Genomic DNA, 19,883 nt, shown 5'->3' with positions numbered 1-19,883 from the left:
CCCAAGAGATGATTTTTGTTCCACACAGGTGTGGATCAGGAAATATGCCTCAGAGCGTTTCAGAACAGGAGTTCTGCTGGATATTAAAGGAAAGTATGGGGCAGAAGGAAGAAAATCAGTACTTTGTAAAATTCTGGGCCAGATGCAGTGGTGCATGCTTGTAATCCCAACTACACAGGATTTGAGCTCAAGAGTTCGAGCCCACCCTAGGCAACAAAGTGAAACCTCCATCTCAAAACAACAAAAAGAAAAAAGAAAATTCTGGGTTTTACAGAGCTAAACAGGTTACTTCATTATCAGAACCATTCAGAATGTTTAAAATGGAAATTTGCTTTCTAAATCTCCAAGACAGAGAGTTTTAAATTTACTTTTTTTTTTTTTTTGCCATGACATATCTTACAGAGCAGGAGTTCTCAACCTTGACCACACATATGGGAATCATATATGTAGTTTTTCAAATTTCCAATACTCTGACTTCACCCTTGACCAATTACAGCAAAATTTCTGGGCACAGAATCTAGGGATCAATAGTTTTTTAAAGCTCCCCAGGTATGTAGATAAGTTTGAGGATCAACATAACTTTGAAAAACACCTATAAATTCTAGCCTCTTCTCCAAGCTTTAGGAAAAAACTAAAGGCACAGGACATCCAATGTTCAACCAGCTTTATTCCATTAATGTTAGCACATTACCGTACTTAACCTTACCTCCAAACTTAGTCATTATTTTTCATGCCATGCTCTCTGCATATGTCTTCAAAACTAGGTCCCTGGATGTTATTCATTCCCTGTTTAATTGTATATGTCATTTTATTTTATTTTATTTCATTTCATTTTATTTTATTTATTTTGAGATGGAGTATTGCTCTGTTGCCCTGGCTGGAGTGCAGTGGCACGATCTTGGCTCACCACAACCTCCGCCTCCCAGGTTCAAGCAATTCACCTGCCTCAACATCCCGAGTAGCTGGGACTACAGGCATGCACCACCATGCCTGGCTACATTTTTTGTATTGTTAGTAGAGATGGGGTTTCACTATGTTGGCCAGGCTGGTCTCAAACTCCTGACCTCAAGTGATCGCCCACCTTGGCCTCCCAAAGTACTGAGATTACAGGCATGAGGCACTGCACCTGGCCTATACGTCATTTTAAAAACTGGCTTTGAGCAGATTTAGGAATCATCACCAATACTAAAAAACTTACCAACCTGATACATGTGGACCAATAAGCAAAGAAATAAGTATAAAATGAATTTAAAAGCACAAGAGACATCTTAAATAAGTTGTACAATTTAGATTGGTTATATTTTCAATGATTTGTGGGACTTTAAATTTTCACAGATACTGTCTTGTGAGCACCCAAGAATGTAGCTTTGAAAACCCTGCCACTGACTGCCATGAAAACAATCTGGATATTCCACTAAGGGTCACTGGGGCTTTCTCCTGGGGCTTTAGATAAGCTGAGATTAATATGACTTTGTTTGCTCAATAGTATACACTGTAATTTAGTAGTACACTGAAAGGAAGAGAACCTAAAAAGATTCATACCTGGTTTGTCAATTCAAACTCTGCTGAGTCTGACCCCAGAACTGAAAGGCCTCTTGTTCCCTTGAAGGCCAGCTGCCAAGCCAACATTGAAGATGGATGACTCAAAGAATTAAGGTAGATGAAAAACACCCCTTTCCCCTGATTTTCAGCTAAAGTCACTTTTAATCAACAGATTGGCTATTCTCAGTAAAAGTGAATACAGTCTCTGACACAACTACCCTATAATTCAATGGAACACGCTAAGACTGACTCACAAGTGACATCACAACACTCGTTGCTGTCACACAAGCCAGAAATTCAACTATCTCTAAAGTTGACTATACTTAATTTAATCAAGAATAGGCAGTAAAGCTACACACTTCCCATTTTTTGTTAATTTTAACTAGGTAAATAGAATCTAAGTAGGAATAAAATCAGATCATCCTTTAGGTTATAATAATGTACCCATACCGTGAACTTCATATTATATATCCTACCTAACATAACATTATACAAAAACAACCCATGCCATACTAATAAATAAATATAGCACCTAAAATCAGTGCCTGAATTGCTGTTCTCCAGTTTTCATTCTAATATGAAAAGCATTCCATGGGGCGTATCCCTAACATCTTCTCCCACCCCCCGTTTCAGAGTTAAACCTCCTTCCTCAGTATTCCCATAACACCTCTCTTCTAACTCTAACAAAGCACTGTAACTGTTTTACACACCTATACATGTATACAGACTATACATTGAGCTCTTCTGCAGCAGGTACCAAGTTGTTCTAAACATCTTTAAATCCATAGGACTATCAAAGTGACTGGCACCAAAAAAGCAATAAATATATTTTAATATACTTGCTCCCTCAGGACAAAATAGGAAAAGAACCAACCACAGCCCTCAAGAGAAGAGTCAGCCATGCAAACAAATAATTAAAATACAAGGTATTGGCTTTGTAATACATAAAACGTAATAGGGAATCATAGGCAAAGGACCTGCCAAGCCTCTCCAGAAAAATGAGGGAGGCTTTACGGAAGTGACTGCTCAGATAAATGTTTGCAAAGTGAAAAAAAATTGAAAAACCACATTATTTAAATTCACAGTAGCCATAAAACTCTTTTATTAGAAAGAAACTAAAATATATAGCACAAATGGAAACAGACATTTCAGTGAAAAGTGTATATGAACATACCAACCACACCTTCAACAAGCCTTCAAAATCATCATTTTTAAAAAATTTTAAATAATAAAACAATTACATTCAAACACACTTATTTAAGGCTTCTCATTTTTAATTAAAAGTGTTAATATATCAGCAGTTGAAACAATTTAGACAATGAAGACAAAAGTGTAATTTCATAAGAAATGGGATTTTTTTTTTAAACCTAGTTATAATAAAACCCAGATTATAATGAAGGCCAATGCAATGATGGCTGCCCGGAATTTAGTATAGGGATGATTCTTGATAGGAGTCCATCAGTCTTAGTTGGTCTGAGCTGTAGACTAAAAACAACTCACATCTTATCTTAGCATAATAAAAAAATTAAGTTTCCAGAAAACTAGTAGTATTCTTTCAACTAAATTCTTCACTGAATTATAAATGCACTACTTTGCGGTATTTTCTATTTCAAATGTATGGTTTATGAAGAGTCTAGATTTAGAAATGCAGCTTAATGTAAATACAACTCTTGAAGTTATCAAAAAGATAGAACTTAGAGTTACATTCAAGTGCATACTTTTAGTAGGAAATGGGTGCATATCTTCATTTACTTATATGTGCATAAAGAAATTCTAGGCTGATATCAAATCAACTAATACCAGAAGTTACCTGGAAAGGACTAGACAGATGAGGATCAAGGATGGGAGGGAGAAATTTCACTTAAACCTTCCTATAGATTTTTTAAGTTTCTGAACTATGTTAACGTATTTATATTTTCAAATAATTTGAGTGAAAAATATTTGAAAAAACTGGCTATCAATTTACTATTTATGTAGAATTGAAATCAATTCTATGTTAAGTAGTATTAATTATCTTACTATCTTTTCTTCTATTCTGGTATTATTATTTAAAAATTCTAGTTCTCAACTGGGCGCAGTGGCTCACACCTTCATTCCAGCACTTTGGGAGGGTGATGCGAGTGGGTCACTTGAAGTCAGGGGTTCTACAGCAGCTTGGCCAACACAGCAAAACTCCATCACTACTAAAAACACAAAAATTAGCCAGGCATGGTGATGGGGGCCTACAATTCCAGCTATTGAGGAGGCTGGGGCAGGAGATTCTCTTGAACCCAGGAGGCAGAGGTTGCAGTGAGCCCAGACTGTGCCACTGCACTCCAGCCTGGGCAACAGAGTGAGACTCTGTAATAATAATTATTATTACTATTATGTTATTAACAGTAATAATAGTACAATGCTAACAACAAGAAAAACAAAAACCAAATATTGCACTAGGCAGAAGGATAAATTAATTACTTCATTGATCCTTAGTTTAGACCTGAAGCCATTTTACAGATAAGGAAACTGAGGCTGAGAGAGGATAAGTAATTTGTCCAAGATACTTATACTTACTTACTACAGACAGCAAGAAGCAGAATGAGGCTTCAAACTGCTTCAAGTGTCTCTGCCTCCAAAGTACGTACTCCTAACCACTTTGCTTAGAACTTAGAATTATTAGCATTATTATCCCTTTCTGAAAAAATAGGATTATATTTTATAAAGGACTTTCAAAGTATAGGAGCCATTAGAAGTAGAAGGAAAAATAAGCTTTGTCTTCACCATTAAAACTCTCATCTACATTATCTGTCATTTCTTATCTGCCCTTCCACAGCTGATTACCTCAGACTCTAGGTTGCTTCAGGATATTTTCTTCTCAGGGTCCAAATCCCAATGCCTTACTCCTTGACTTCACTTTAATTAAACACACTAGGTGTTGCTTCTTTCCTCCCCATGTCTTACCCTAACAGCTACCTCCTGTGATCTCAGAAGCAGAGTGAGAATCCTTTGACTCTTAAGGGATTTAGTCTTAATGCATTCATTCAAATATTTACTAAAAGTGCTGTTAAGTATAAGGCACTGGGGCCTGCCCTCTGAGAGTTTAGAGCAGAATGAGGAAGACAGACAAGCAGAGCCTTCTCAGTCACTCCCATTCCTTTCTCTCATTGTGTTGCTTAATTATGGTAATATAACAATAATAAGCAATAAGCAATACACATGCTTGCAGATTTGGACATACAAGCAAAAAAGGCAAATATATTAGAATCATTCACAATTCTAGCAGAGGTAAGTGTTATGGGAGTTTTGATGCATGGTCCCTTCTACTTTATTTATTTGAGAAAGGGTATCACTCTGTCACCCACGCTAGAGTGTAGTGGGGCGATCTCAGCTTACTGCAGCCTCGACCTCCCAGGTTCAAGCAATCCTCCCACTTCAGCCTCTCGAGTAGCTGGGACTACAAGCACGTACCACTATGCCTGGCTAACTTTTGTATTTTTAGTAGAGACGGGGTTTCATCATGTTGCCCAGGCTGGTCTCAAACTCCTGGGCTCAAGTTATCCACCGGCCTCAGCCTCCCAAAGTGCTGGGATTACAGGTGTGAGCCACTGCACCCAGCCCCCTTCTACTCTTTAAATGAGCTCAAGTTCACCCCAAATTTTTAAAAGATCTTCTTTGATGATACTTAGAAAACACGGGAATGAGAGAAAGGCTGCCTGGGGATGTCAGTCAGATTTGTGTGCCAAACTGGTGATTTAGGGTCCCCACTAAACAGTGCTCCTGAAGAATCTTAGAGGGTCTCATTCTATATCCCCAGCCTCTGACATGTGGCCAGACCTCAATCACTGCTCATGAAATGGAAGAATGAATGGATGAATCAATGATGTAGATTACTGAAATCCAACAAATCTTGACATTGGGCACTCTTTGTACTTATTAGCTTATACATCGGGCACTCTTTGTACTTCACATAAACTGTAAAGATATAGAAAGGATTCAAGGAAAAAAATAAATTCCTACAAGAAGAAAGCTATTTTATTCTTGCTAGCTACAGGGAAAAAACTCTACAAAATGTAATAATAAAAACTACCATCTCATTTCATTCCATATAACATCACCGTTATCATCTTAAGACAATTAAAAAACACTACGACCCAACTCTAAGTATCCAGCTCTGTCGCAAAAGCCTAACCCAAGTCTCACCAGGAGTTATACCTGAATGGAAGATAGGGGGGCGTTGAGCCAGATAGGAGTGCTCTGTAGGCTTCTTCTGGTGTCTTCTTTAAATAGATTACCTAAAACAGATAAATAGCAACATTTAGAACACCAAAGAATGACACAAAACTAATTACTCACCAATTTTGCATTTCACTTCCTCCACTTTGAGTGACAACTGTTACGGTGATAGTGTTGATCTTTACAAAGCAATAATTTACCAACATTTCCTTTTCAGCATGAAGCTGAGCAGCAGCCTTTGTCTTCTCCATGGGTAAGCTTAGAGACAGAGGGCAGATCCATGAAGAGGCCATTCCAGGCTCTTTACAAAGGCACACTGAACAGACACAATGGCAGGGACAGTTGTACCCTCATAATATACCATGTGCTCACCAAAGGCCAACGCACACCTCCTTGACCTTCATCAAAGATCTGCCATGAGTTATTTCAGTGCCTGGTAAATCCTGAAAGATTTCTCACAGTGAGCACAATACCCATGGGGTATCTACTGAATTTTCTGCCTACTCTGAGGAAAGCCAGTGTTGCTCTCTAAACACTCAATAAAATCACAATAAAAATGGGTGAAAACGTGTATAGGTAAGAGTATTGGAAAACAGATTATCTTAGATTTTGATACCAAAGCTACTTAAATCCCTCTGGTCCAACAAGATAAACTAATCTTAAAGACACAAACAAAAAAGGAGCCCTTAAAACCAGTGAACAACTCCCAGGTAATATATATACACAGATAATGAGTATATAATATATGCCAGGCACTGTATCAGGTACTGGCACCTCCCTTAATAGAATTTACCCTTGTGGGTCAAAGACAATAATCAACAGAAATAAATACAGTCTAAGGTAAGTGATGAAAAGGAAATAAATAGGGGCCTGGAAAGGGGCTACCTGAGTCAAGGTAGTCAGGGAGGGGTCTCTGGGTGATGTTCAGGGTGAGATCTAGAGGGGGAGAGCCACAGGAAGAGCTAAGGGGAAGGAGGAAGGGCTATCCAGGCATGAGAATGACAAACACAAGGTCCCTGAGGCGGGAAAGAGCTTGGTGAGTTGGAGGAAAACAAGGTCAGTGTGGCTAGGACTGAGACAAGGGGAGAGGGGACAGGAGAAAGCCAGGCAGTGGCTGGAATGTGAAGAGCGATACAAACCACTGGGAGAGCTCGGTTTTATTTTTTAAAAAATAAAATATTTTATTTTTTAATTCTGAGCCGATGGCATGGGTCATTTTCCTCTATAGTCAGAAACGAGCTTAATTCCTACAATCTTCTCTACCTAAAATTAGTAACACTATTTCTTTAATATGTCCCAACATCAAAACCCTATGCATTTCAATGACAAGAATGGCAGCGTCTCCATTCTTAACAGTAGGGTTTTCCTCTACTTATAAACCTTCTTTGAGCTTTAAGCTATTTCACTAGGAATACATTACATATTTACTTATTAATATTTCAGGACTAGAAAATGAGTCCATTCTGAGTTTTCTAAAGAAAGAAAAATAAAATAGATTAAAAATACTAACTTTAGTAACAAAACCCCATCTTCATTTGGCAAGTAAACATGAAGCTCTAATAAAGCACACACCAACCAAAACTTATTGAGTATGAAACAAAAAAACAATAGAAAGGAAATAACCAAAAGTGCTGCGAGACAAGAGGCATTGCCAGATTCTAAAAATGGAGAATTGTCACTCTAGTTGCAGCCCAAATAATTACAAAATTCCATTTAAACCAACACTAGCTCTAAAGACCATTTTCAGTAACCAACGTTACAACAGGTTTTACTGTACCCTAAGGGGTAAGTTATATAACAGAATTGGTTATAATGCAGTGATTTCTTAAGCCTAAAGATGCTGCAGTATTTGAATGGTGACTGGTTGCTAAAAGGGAAGGCTGCTTGTAGAAAGCTTCTGGGTGTGGATTAGATAATTAAAGCTTAGACAACAACCTTTGAAAAGCAAAAATACATTTTCCTCCTCAGGAGCAATTATATTAATTCCCTTTAATTTTGAGACAGTCATTCTGCAAGAGGGAGGCACTAGCCCACATGGAATTCTTCTTTAGACTGGCTACCCCACAGGGCTTTGCTCCTCGTTTTACCTGCATGACTTAGCACACATGGCCCATGTTCTCACATTGTAAGATGATACCCTTTGTTTTTATTTTTATCCCAATGCTCAATTATTAATAAGTGCAAAGTGAAACCCAACAGAGGCCATCTAAATTCCAGGAAGATTCCTGGGGCGTCTTTTACAGGTTGACCTTTCACAACCTGAAGGTAGGTATTTGGGCAAAGGGGGGAAATGCTTTCCTGATGAGTGAGTGCATTACCACATGAATGCATGCTGGGTCATTAAAATACCAAATTTAATTTTTCCAGGATAAAATATGCCACATATTCTTATGCCAGATCTTCTTAGACATGTCTCCTGATTAAAAAGAGAGACAGGAGAGAGACCGACTAGGCTAGATTAAAGCTCAGAAGAAAAGTGACATTTAATAAGAAAGGTAAGGAACTTCAAACTCTCCTTGTTGCTCTAGGATGAAAATAGAATTTGAACAGTGGGCTGACTCCAAAGCCCTCAGCAATTCCATCATATCCTCCTGAAAATATAAACTCAGCTGGTAGCATAGGTCTGGAAAAAAGGTTTCCACTCTTCCAAGTTCCTAAATGCCATTTCATTCCATTTGATTTTAAAACTTAGATGACTTCAAACTGTTAACAGTTTGTAGTCATATTTGAGGAAAAGGGCTGGGGAAGGACCAGAAGGAGAAAGAGGAACTTTCTACCTTATATTTCTACTATCAACACATTGTCTTTTTCACAGACATACACAGATCTGTTTTTTAAATGTGAAGTAAGTAAATTAATTATGCAATGTTAAATGTGTACTCTTTCTAAAATAAAATCTATATTTAATGCTCAAAATTTGTTACCAGATATTCTAATATTTCTAAAATATTTTGCCTTCTCTCAGCAGAATCATAAAATATTCTCTGAATGAAATTAATTTCAAAGCATCTTCTAAATATCTTTTTTTCCTCTTGTACTCCTAAGGGGAAAGAAATAATATGCTGTCTGCTTTTCTCACTAGGTATTAACATATATAAACCCAAACCAGAAATTTCCCCGAACTTTTGACTAATACAACTTAACAAAAGCATTTGCACAGATAATGTTCGGTGTACCACATCAGTTTAGTGGGTGGTACATGCATGACTTTGATAACATTGCCCTACTTTTGCCAAGAAGTCCTAGAAACCATATTAATAATACAGCATTTAACATATACTTTTATTTTTAACTAAGCAAGAGTCACCCAATTAAAGTGACGTTTTTCTGTTTAATTAACTTCCAGGTACCAAGAACCTCAATGACTTTTTGTTTCTTTAATAAAAGGTTCTTAAAGAGCCAGTATCTTAACACATATATTATCAACAGCTATGAGGTTTTATTAAACAGCATAATAAAATTTACCCTACTACAAACCAGCACAATTTATATTGTTTACCAGTAAGCCAATGTTGCCCAACAGTTAATCATGCACTTTTCAGTAAAGCACAACACACACACATATAAACAATATATATATATATTTAAAAGTGAAATCTGTGCCCCTACATTAATTATATTTATATTTTGTGACTTGGAAAGTGAAAATACTCTTGAGGATTCAATTTGGCCATCTGAAAGAGTATTCTTCAATTTTATTTGTTTAATATTTTACTTGTGTGAAAAAGAGGAAACAAATGCTGACAATAGACTTTCCCAGACAGGTGCTGCCACTGGAACATTGGCACGATAGCTTTGAAATTAGCATTCCAACCATGTCTGCGTCAATTAAATTCCTTCAAAATACAATTTCCAGAAAACAGATGTTACAACTTTAAAATAGTCTTGAAGCACTATGATTTACCAAATATGGAAGACTTATACCAAAAAAGGAGAGACTTCCTTTAAAAGTTTCAGACAACTAGGTTTAGCATACACAGAATAGTAACTGGACATTACAAAGACGTCACCATGTTGTGTGCTTTGGGCTGTAGCCCATTAATCAGCAGTCATGCTGAGTCCTTTCCTTAGCACCATGTAACTTACAATTATCATGCTTGCAAAACTGCAATTGAGGATGGGGGTGGGCAGATATAAGAAGAAAATGTTTCTTTTACTGGTGAAGCTAACCAGCACAGAGCACTCACTTGGCTTGAAACTGTTGCACCCTAACGGGCTGCTCCCAACATCCCCCTTTCTTATGAGGGGTTCCTCCCAGTCAGCCAGACCCAGCATCTCAAAAGTCATCTTTGACCTTGGCCTCTCCATCACGTGATACCCACATCAAGTCAATACACAGACTGATTCTCTCTCCACAGTCACAGTCAGTATTCTATTGTATTCTACTCTACTCTACTCTACTCTACTCTACTCTACTCTACTCTACTCTACTCTACTCTACTCGAGACAGGGTCTGGCTCTGTCGCCCAGGCTGGAGTGCAGTGGCACAATCTTGGCTCACTGCAACCTCCACCCCCAAGGCTCAAGCCATCCTCCCACCTCAGCCTCCCAAGTAGCTAGGTCTTCAGGTACATGCCACCACGTCCAGCTATTTTTTTGTATTTTCAGTAGAGACAGGCTTTCGCCATGTTGGCCAGGCTGTTCTCAAACTCCTAGCCTCAAGTGATCCAACAGCCTCAGCCTCCCAAAGTGCTGGGATTACAGGCGTGAGCTATGGCTCCTGGCCATCCACAGTTTCTTTCAATTATGGGGTAGATCCAGGTTTGGGAGCCTGAAACACATCATTGAGCGAAGATGGAGCATACAAACATCTTTTCACATTTTACAAAAATTTTTCCCTTCAACAGCTTGAGAGAGGGAACTAAGCAAGAAAAGGCCCTGAGTCTTAAGTTTCATTAGCTCCCCAGTGAACTACCTGGACCTTTCTTCCATGACAATCATCATCACGTTATTTCAAACCCTTCTCACCATACTCTAGGACTAATACCATTTCTCTCCACCTCCACCTCCTGCCTACTCCAGTAGTTCCAGAGCAGGGCTCGGAAAGTCTCAACCCTGCTCCAAAAGCCCAGCCCAGACTGCCAACCCTTCAACAAGATATTGTCCCAGCCTGCCTTTTCAGGTGAATTTGTCATTTTTCCTCAAATGAATCCTACCCACTAGCCTAGACTCCTCACCCTTCCCTAAACATACCTGATATCTCTGGTATTTGAGGTGGTGGTGGTTGTTTTTCTGGAATACTTTCCTCACCATTTCTGCCTATTAGACCTATATTTCATTAGACCTAAACTCAAATACTATGTCGTATGATGCCTTTCTTCTCCAACTCAGAACCTTTTCCCTTACCCTTTAGACTCCAGAATATGACACTCAACTATAAGTGATAATGACCACGATAATGACAACAATAAAAACAAAAAGTTAACAGTATATACTATGTGCCAGGCACTATTCTAGGCACTGTACATAAATCATTAATCCTCACATCACCCCGAGTTAGGTTCCATTATTATTCCCACTTTCTTTTTACAGGAAAAGCATTGAGAACTATTTGCTCAAAGTCACACAGTCAGTCTGGCTTCCTCACAGAAACTCATAGCACATCCAGATGGGCCCCTCACAGCTCTTTTGTAATTAGTTTCCTTTAGACTGAAGTGGAAAGCTTCTGGAGCTCAAGTAACCAAGCTTCCCATAGCTTTATAAGCCTTCAGATGCCTCCTGTCAGATAGATGCTCAGCAAAAAAACCTATGTGTAATGAACAGTTACTTTAAACATATAAGGGTAAGACTGCATCTACCCCAAAGGGTTAATTCAGCTTAATTAATAATTGGTGAATGAGATTTTAAAAGACTGTATCACTACAATTTTAGTGGGAATGCCCGGAAGAGGAGTAAAACTAACTTTCTCAGCCCAATTATATGAAAGCATCAAGCCAAATAGAGTCAATTCACCAATAATGTGCTTCAAGAGAAAGTAATACACTAATTTTAAAAAATAAAAGCTCAAGCTCATATGATTTGCATTTGCTTATAGAAAGTATTTAGTCAAGGCATACTCCCTGATCCAAATATTCACTCTCCTACTTCCCCTGTGTCTATTCTGAAGCCACACTCAGCCACTCCCAATATGGGATAAAAAGCAGCCAGCAGGAGGTGAAACAGAGCACAAATCACCACAGATGACTGTAATTCAATCAGCATAAGTATTTATTTAACACTTACAATTTGCACAGGAACCTGCACACATATGAGGGCACAGGGAGAGTCTGCAATCTCCATTATGGAGCTTAAAGACACTGACTTCAAGGACTCTAAAGGGGGCTGGGAATGGCCCATAAAATGACCAGACTCAACCTGAGCCTACCTTGCATCACGACAGTGTTTAGATGCCACCTCCTCCCCTTCCTTGGGATCACAGCTCTAAAGTGAGACAGTCTTTTTGGCAACGCAATAAGATCAGGCCCCTGCCTTATGTTCTCAAAGCTCTCTGCCCTTCTTCAAATTCATACACCAGTTTGTTTCTGTGGTTATTTAATTGAGCCTGTCTCCCCAAGTAGGCTCTAAAGCTAATGAGAGCAAGGTTTCCGTCTCTTTTTTATCTGCAGGACTCTACTACTATGCCTGGCATGTAGCACATACTCAAAAATGATGGATGACTGCACAAATAGTGGGCATTTTATATGAGGGGAAGCATGACATAGACACAGGTCCTTTCCGCATGAGTGGCATGAAACTAACCCTGTATGCTTCCATTGCCTTAGGTATAAATTGAGGATAACAACTGCAATTATCACATAAGGTTGTTGGGAAGAATAAATAAATTAATAATGTATGTAAAGTGCTCAAAATTACATCTAGCACATAGCTCTTCTACAGTAAGGGACAACAAAAAGGAGATAAACTTTGGTCCCAAAATGTTTTTCTTTCCTTTCCACCATCTGTCTCTGGGTGAATCTAGATCTACACTGTTATTATTTCTCACACCTTCACCCTAAAGCCCATCTATGTATACAAACATCGGAATATGAGGTTGTAAAGGTCCCTAACAAGATCATGATTTAGTTCAACCCTATGATTTTAGAGTACAGATTATGATCCTACTCTCAGTTCTGCCTCTTCAAACATCCTCCCTAGTCTCCTGATGCCTTAGTATCAACATCCATAAAATAAATGCCACTGGCCCTTGCTTTACCAAACCCATTATCAAAATATCAGAAGATCCCTGAGGTGGCCCATGTCTTTCTGCAACAAAGTACGTGAAAACAGAAGCGAGTTACTGTTACTAGCACTGTATTCATTTTTTCTATTTGAACTTCTCATGAACAAAATAATAAGATTACTAAGCTGTATTTGTTTTTAGGAAAGGAAAGCAATCACCAGTTACCTGCAAAGAATGAACCACAGAAATCCATGAAAAGAAGTCCAGCATAAAAACAGAAGTCCAGCATAAAAGCACACTGCAAGGCAAAAAACTTTGCAAAACGCTGAAACATAAAACTTTTAAAGTCTCTTCCTTGGCTCCCAAAACTTGGTTCTCAGACTTCTTAAATGTCAGGGCACTTAATTTATAAACTGTTTTTTTCTAAAGACAGCATTAATTGTGATACACAAACACAAACAACATGTTTAATTTTCTTATTTTTAGCAACATTATTTTCTTAATCATTTCCTCCCATTATATCCAGTGACTCAGAAACAATATCTACATTCAACTTTATAATGTTTTAAAAATAGGACAAAGTTTTACATTTCTCAAATGCATAAATAATTCTATTTTGTTTTAATTGCTTGTGGAAATAAGAAATATTCAATGTTAATCACATATGAATTAGACAGGTCAGTCTGATTACAAATCAGAAACACAACTGTATTTAAAACTTGTATTATAATCAGTCTACTATTTTAAATCTATCATGCTAAACAGTCTAATTAAAACAGAATAAGAATGAATGTGTTTTGTTTCCTACAGTCTTTGGTTGAACATGTAGTAAAAGAAAGTCACTCTTCCTGTTCTTCAACTTTTGAGTCCATTATAAATCACAGATTATGAAGTCAGCAAAGCATAAGACAATATATCTGCTTAACAAATATGGAGGCAAGGCTAATCATAGAAGTTAAGCAGAACCTGACATCAGGTCTCTATCTCCATCGCTCATTTCTACCCTAAAAATACTTAACAATTTTCAGTATTTGAATCCTTATGAGAATGAAGTCTAGAAATGACTATGGTTTTTGTTTGAGGTGCTGTTTGCTCTGAAATACCCTCATGTGACATCTCTTTACAGTTTAATTTGAAGCTGGGATTTAACAAACAGTCAACAAAGAGCAGACTTTATTTATTTGACAATTCGTTTAGAATAGAAATACTCTCTCACCCCTCTCATGGGTATAATTAGAGTGAAACCAGTGGGAGCTTTTTGATGGGCAATTTAGGAGAATTGCAGACAATATTAGCCATGTGTGTCTTCCCATCTAATTTGATTACAACCAGAATTTTCATAATCAGCCTAAAAAGATATCCTTGCAGAACTGACAGCTACAGCCAGCACAAATGCACATCTCTTGCTAGCACTGTCTCAGTGACACAATGGTTCTCTTCTGCCTGAGGTGAGTTCATGTACCAACATAGACCTCACTGAGCTGGTTGTGTGACAGTAAGCTAGCCCAACCCCTTATAAAGCAAACAAAGGAAACACTAAGCCAATGTTCTTAATACACAGAAACTTAAAAGGACACATTAAAGGGGGAAAGAAGAAAATGTGTGGCCCCAAAAAACCTCAGTCCCTTAGTCTCACACAAGCGGAGCAAAATACTGTTACGTTACAACATGCAGCTAAATATAACCCTGTAGAACATTTATCATTCATCATTAAAAGGCAGTCCTTATATAAAACACAAAAACAGACTCGCTCCAGAATATCACTTGAATAATACATCTCCCAAACTGAATGGTTTCATATTAAAAACTCCTGGTGCTGAGTTTCACTGCTTACTTCTGGGTAGAGCATGAACTTCATTTCATAAAACTTTCCAAGTGAAGAAAGAAAACAAAAAAAAGTATGTTATTTAAACCCAGGACTGAATTGGATCAAGTTTAGAAGGCAAAGAACCATAACTTTGTAATGAAGATGGTGATGCAGATCCACTGTAACAGACCAGAACTGGATGTTTAAATCCTCTTAACACCTGTTAGCAATTATAGAAAGTCTTTAAACTGCAAATACATTATACTTCAAACATTTATTTGTAAAAGATAATATGCGTTTTTGTTGTTGTTGCTGTTGTTGTTTTCTTTCTTATTGTTGTTTAGAGACGGGGTCTTACTATGTTGCCCAGGCTGGTCTCGAACTCCTGGGCTCAGGCAATCCTACTGTCTTGGCCTTCCAAAGTATTGGGATTACAGGCGTGAGGCATTGCGCCTTGCCAAGGCTAATATTTTGACTTCTGGAAATGTTTTCCCAAAGACAAAATCTTAAGATTTTAAGTTTCCTAAGCTAGTCCAAAAATGATAATATATTCAGTATTATCATTAAAATCATATATCTAAAATAAAATGTAGAATACATTACTTTCAATATTAAAACTAAAATAATTAAGTAAGTGTGTTAGTTTTTTAAGTTAATTATCTTCCCTCAATGCTAATACTTGAGGGAAAGCTAAATTAGAAAAACTTGAAGAAATCAAGGAACACATCTATAATGCCTTTAAAGTGAACCCTGAATTATTTCTAATGTTTTGATTGGTACTTAATTATATACAATTCTGCTTCAAAATGCATAACTTTCCTCAGCATTTGGCATTATGATTACAGCTGATTTCAAATCTGAGGCAGTGGAAAGCAGGGCAAATATGAGAGGAAATTTTCTTGCTGTCATTGGAAGGAAAGTAATTGGGAAGAAAAGTGAACAAGAAAGATCATAAACTTTCTGGTAATGCACAGGAGGAAGTCTACCAAACTTGCCAGGGACGGAACCCAACTTGGGTGTGGGGGGTTGCTTCCCATGTGCTTATGGCAACTTTAGGCAGTCTGCAATCTCCTAGAAGACAGAAGGTGGTAGACCAGCAACCCAATGTATTAATTTTAGTAACTAGAGTATATACCTAAGGAACTGTACATAAAATTGTTTTTAAAATTAAAATTTTAAGAAGCCTTTTCAAATATAGTCGTCTTATTCTTTTTCAAATTTCAGGAAGTTTGCAGGTGAGATGTTATCCAAACTTCTAACACAAAAGTCACGAAGCATGTGAACTAAATCTCAGGTCTAGAATCATAGTAACTTGTAAGTTACTGTTCTTTTAACTCACTCAAGAATAGAAAACTAACAATGCACACAAACAAGGAACTGGTTGTTCTCTTCCATTATTTACAAGAGTTGTTGCTTAGAGAAAGCAGGAGAAACAAGAGCTTTGCCCATCAGTCAGGTGTTTGGAGAAAAGATTCTGTGGCAATTTTTCTGTGCATTAGCCCCAATTGTTCAAACAAGTGCCACATGCCTGTATTGTCCTTCGAGAAGATAACAGAATTAATCATTCTTTTTTCTTTCTTTCTTTCTCTATTTATTTATTTATTTTTGAGACAGAGTTTCGTTCTTGTCACCCAGGCTGGAGCACAGGGGCATGATCTTGGCTCACTGCAACCTCCGTCTCCCGGGTTTAAGCAATTCTCCTGCCTCAGCCTGCTGAGGCGCTGCAGAATTAATCATTCATAATTGTGCATAAATTTTTTTAAGTAAACATATTCCCTACATACTTTAGCTTACTAATTTCCACAGACGTCAGAACTGAAACAACTGCAGCTTAAATAAAAATAACTTAAACCCAACCAACAGATCTATTGCATACATACCCTATATATATATATAACATACAGGAAGTTCACCCACCTTCCCTGAAGTAACTGGGAATTTCCCTCCTATTCTGGCTCACTACTGTAGGCAGACCTCACTACTTCCAGAAAACAGTCCCCCTTCACCCTGGCCAGCAATTTCTCACCCGCATCTTCCTATGAGCAACAAGACTTGCATGGCAGGTTTACTGGTAGTAAGGAAAATGAGGAAGGAGGAAGGAAAAGGAGAAAAGCAAAGAGCTTTCCACAGTTCTGCACACCAGGTAATTCATTTCTTCATTCAGCAAAGACTTACCAGTACCAGGCACCGTGGATAATACCAAGAACAAAGCAAGTATGTTCCTGACCTCATGGCACATCCCTTGTATATCATTTCAGATCTAATCCCAGGAGTTCCTCACTTTAAGTACTCCTCACAAAAATCTTTCAAGGTTAAGTAATCAGAGCATTATGGCAGAGTAGCATAAGATAAATCGGAATGATACAGATAACTGTACCATGGAGAGCTTCAAGTGACATTCTAAAAGGTGAGTTTTAAAGTGTTTTAACTGTACATCAGGTCATTTCAACTCCCTAAGAGACCCACATGTCACGAAGAATAAAATTCGAACTTGCTCTCACATACAAGCCCTGGCAGAGACTTTGGCCTCCTCGCCTGCATTACAGCCTTTTTAGCCACAGCAGCTTTGTCTTGGTTCCTCAATCTTTCCTAGTTCATTCCCACTCTAAAGTCTTTGTATGTGTTGTTCTCTGCCTAGAATGTTCTTCCTCTTTATCAGCATCACCACCCCAAAGAGGGCATCTCTGAACTTCCAATCTGAAGTAGCCAGCCAGTCACCAGCACATCACCAACTTGCCATTATCACTAACCTCTTATTTGTTTGTTTCTCCCAGCAAAATCTAAGCTCTGTCAAGACAGGGATTTTCTCTCTCTTGTCCATTGCTATATCCTTAGAGCTCAGAAGGGGTGTCTGGCCCAGGTGCTCAACGACTGTTTGTTCAATGAAATAATGAACAAATGAATCACACAGAAGGAGAGAGGAAAATACTATTTCCCATTAAAATGAATAAGGAGTTTTTATTAGAAGGGAAGGCTACAGCAGCCCTCTACTACCCTTTTTTGATGTAACTTCCAGGAAATTCATTAGTTAAGTTTTGGGCTTCAGTAAGTCAGAGTCAATTTCTGTTATACACACCCAAAAAACTCTGACTATAATGATACTGCTATTCTACACATCAGCCAACTAAGAAAGGAGGAAAAGGAAGGAAAAACAAACCAATAGGAGATTCCTTTCATTCTTGTCTGAAGAAAAACAAATGTTTTAAAGCAACAGGACAGAAGTGGTCGGAAGAGAGGAAGGAGAAAGAGATGGAACCAGTAGGAAAAACAAAAACTAAAATGGAGAGGGAAAGGTACACAGGGACAGCAAGAAAGAGTGATGAGGAGAAAAGAGGTAAGCGGTTATTCACACAACAGTGTTCCCTTGCACTATGGGTATCTAAGTAAGCTGAGGGCTGTGAAGGTAGAGGCAAACGATTGGAATATCAATGATGTAGGAGGTTCTTGGGCCTGTCAGTTCTGCCTCCTGTGACAAGTTAATTTCTCCAGGTTTACCAGTATGGTGAGGATGGGGAGTGCAGAGGGGTGGGGTGAATAGGTAGGTCAGGGAGAGATCTTCTCTAAGATGTGTCTGTTCCTATAACTCAACAAAAAAAAAATCACTATACAGTTCTATCAGAGAAGTTCTTCAGAGGGGAAATTATTCTCTGCATTGCTAGAGAAACACAGTAAAAGTCAGAGACCTCCAATCTCATCCTGAAGTTCTTGTACTTAACCTGAGGTCTAGATCAACCAATGTTCCTTAATAAAAGGGGGCGGGGGGGGGAGATAAAAAATTTTTTAATTGAATTAATAGAGACAATTCTGTGATCAACATCATGGTTAAATCCCCAACATTTTAATTATAATAAAAGGATCTTAACAACTTAAATTTGATTTCCTCTATTAATTCAGAAGTAAAATATTTTCATCAGTACACCTGTGTAAAATCTAATATACTTTTTAAATACAGCCCAATGCCAGGATATTCTAAATGTTTCTGGGTTTTGTTAAAAATTTATATATCTGGCCAGGCACAGTGGCTCACGCCTGTAATCCCAGCACTTTGGGAGGCCGAGGTAGGCGGATCACAAGGTCAGGAGTGTGAGACCAGCCTGGCCAACATGGTGAAACCCTGTCTCTACTAAAAATACAAAAATTAGCCGGGCGTAGTGGCGTGCACCTGTAGTCCAGCTACCCGGGAGGCTGAAACAGGAGAATCGCTTGAACCTGGGAGGCAGAGGTTTCAGGGAGCTGAGATCGTGCCACCACACTCCAGTCTGGGCGACAGAGCAAGACTCCGTCTTGGGGGAAAAAAAATCATATATCTAACTTGGAGGCAGCAAAACAAAAGGATTTTAGAAACTTTTAAAATGTTATCCCCATTTTGTCACTATTTTTATTACATTTCAAAGATACGTTTCTTGGAAAAATAAGTAAAATTTTAAAAAATTTTTTTCTTTTTTTTTTTGAGCCAGAGTCTTAGTCACCCAGGCTGGAGTACAGTAGCACAATCACAGCTCACTGCAGCCTCAAATTTTGGGGATCAAGCAATCCTCTTGCCTCAGTATCCCAAGTAGCTGAGACTACAGATGTGCCCCACCACATCTGGTTAATTCTTTTTTATTTTTTATAGAGACAAGGTTTCACTATGTTTCCCAGGCTAAAAACTTAAAATTTGACTCTGTATAAAATATGTAGCTTGCTGCTAAAACTCCAACTCACTTGCAAGTACTGATGATTTTCTCAAAATTTCAGACATTTCTGAAGGGAATATAAATACTTTACCACATTCAAACTGATGAGATTTAAGGATTTTCCAGTTCCTATTAGGAACTAGTAACTATTAGGAGAGTTACCACATATTCCTACATTCTTTGAACAGGATGGGTCCATTCCCATGTTTTAACAACAAGTTGATTTCAAATTGAAAGTCTTGCAACTGCAACCTTGGTGACAGGAGTCAAGAGCAGGACTGGATGTGAAATATGGAATCAAAGGAGATCATTTTGGAGCTTTAAGATTTGACAGCCCTGCCGTACTCTGAAGTTGCATGAGGCCTGTGGCCCCTCTGTTTTGGCCAATTTCTTCCATTTGGAATAGCTGTACTTACCCAGTGCTGTACCCCATTGTATCTAGGAAGTAACTAACTTGCTATTCACTTTATAGGCTCTTAGGTGGAAGGGA

At 38.2% G+C, this 19,883-nt stretch overlaps 1 protein-coding gene across 1 annotated transcript in view; it reads right to left on the bottom strand.

Moving 5' to 3' along the window:
- CDC14A (cell division cycle 14A) overlaps positions 1-19,883 on the bottom strand; it is a 155,795-nt gene that overhangs the window by 75,634 nt on the left and 60,278 nt on the right. The window contains 1 exon segment of the mRNA XM_017865166.1: positions 5,731-5,810. Coding sequence (XP_017720655.1) covers positions 5,731-5,810 — 80 coding nt within the window.

Source organism: Rhinopithecus bieti, unplaced genomic scaffold (assembly GCF_001698545.2).
Source record: "Rhinopithecus bieti isolate Rb0 unplaced genomic scaffold, ASM169854v2 scaffold_78620, whole genome shotgun sequence".
Taxonomy (NCBI): Eukaryota; Metazoa; Chordata; class Mammalia; order Primates; family Cercopithecidae; genus Rhinopithecus; species Rhinopithecus bieti.
Note: the sequence above shows the minus strand (reverse complement) of the source record. Positions and strands in the feature narration are given on the sequence as shown.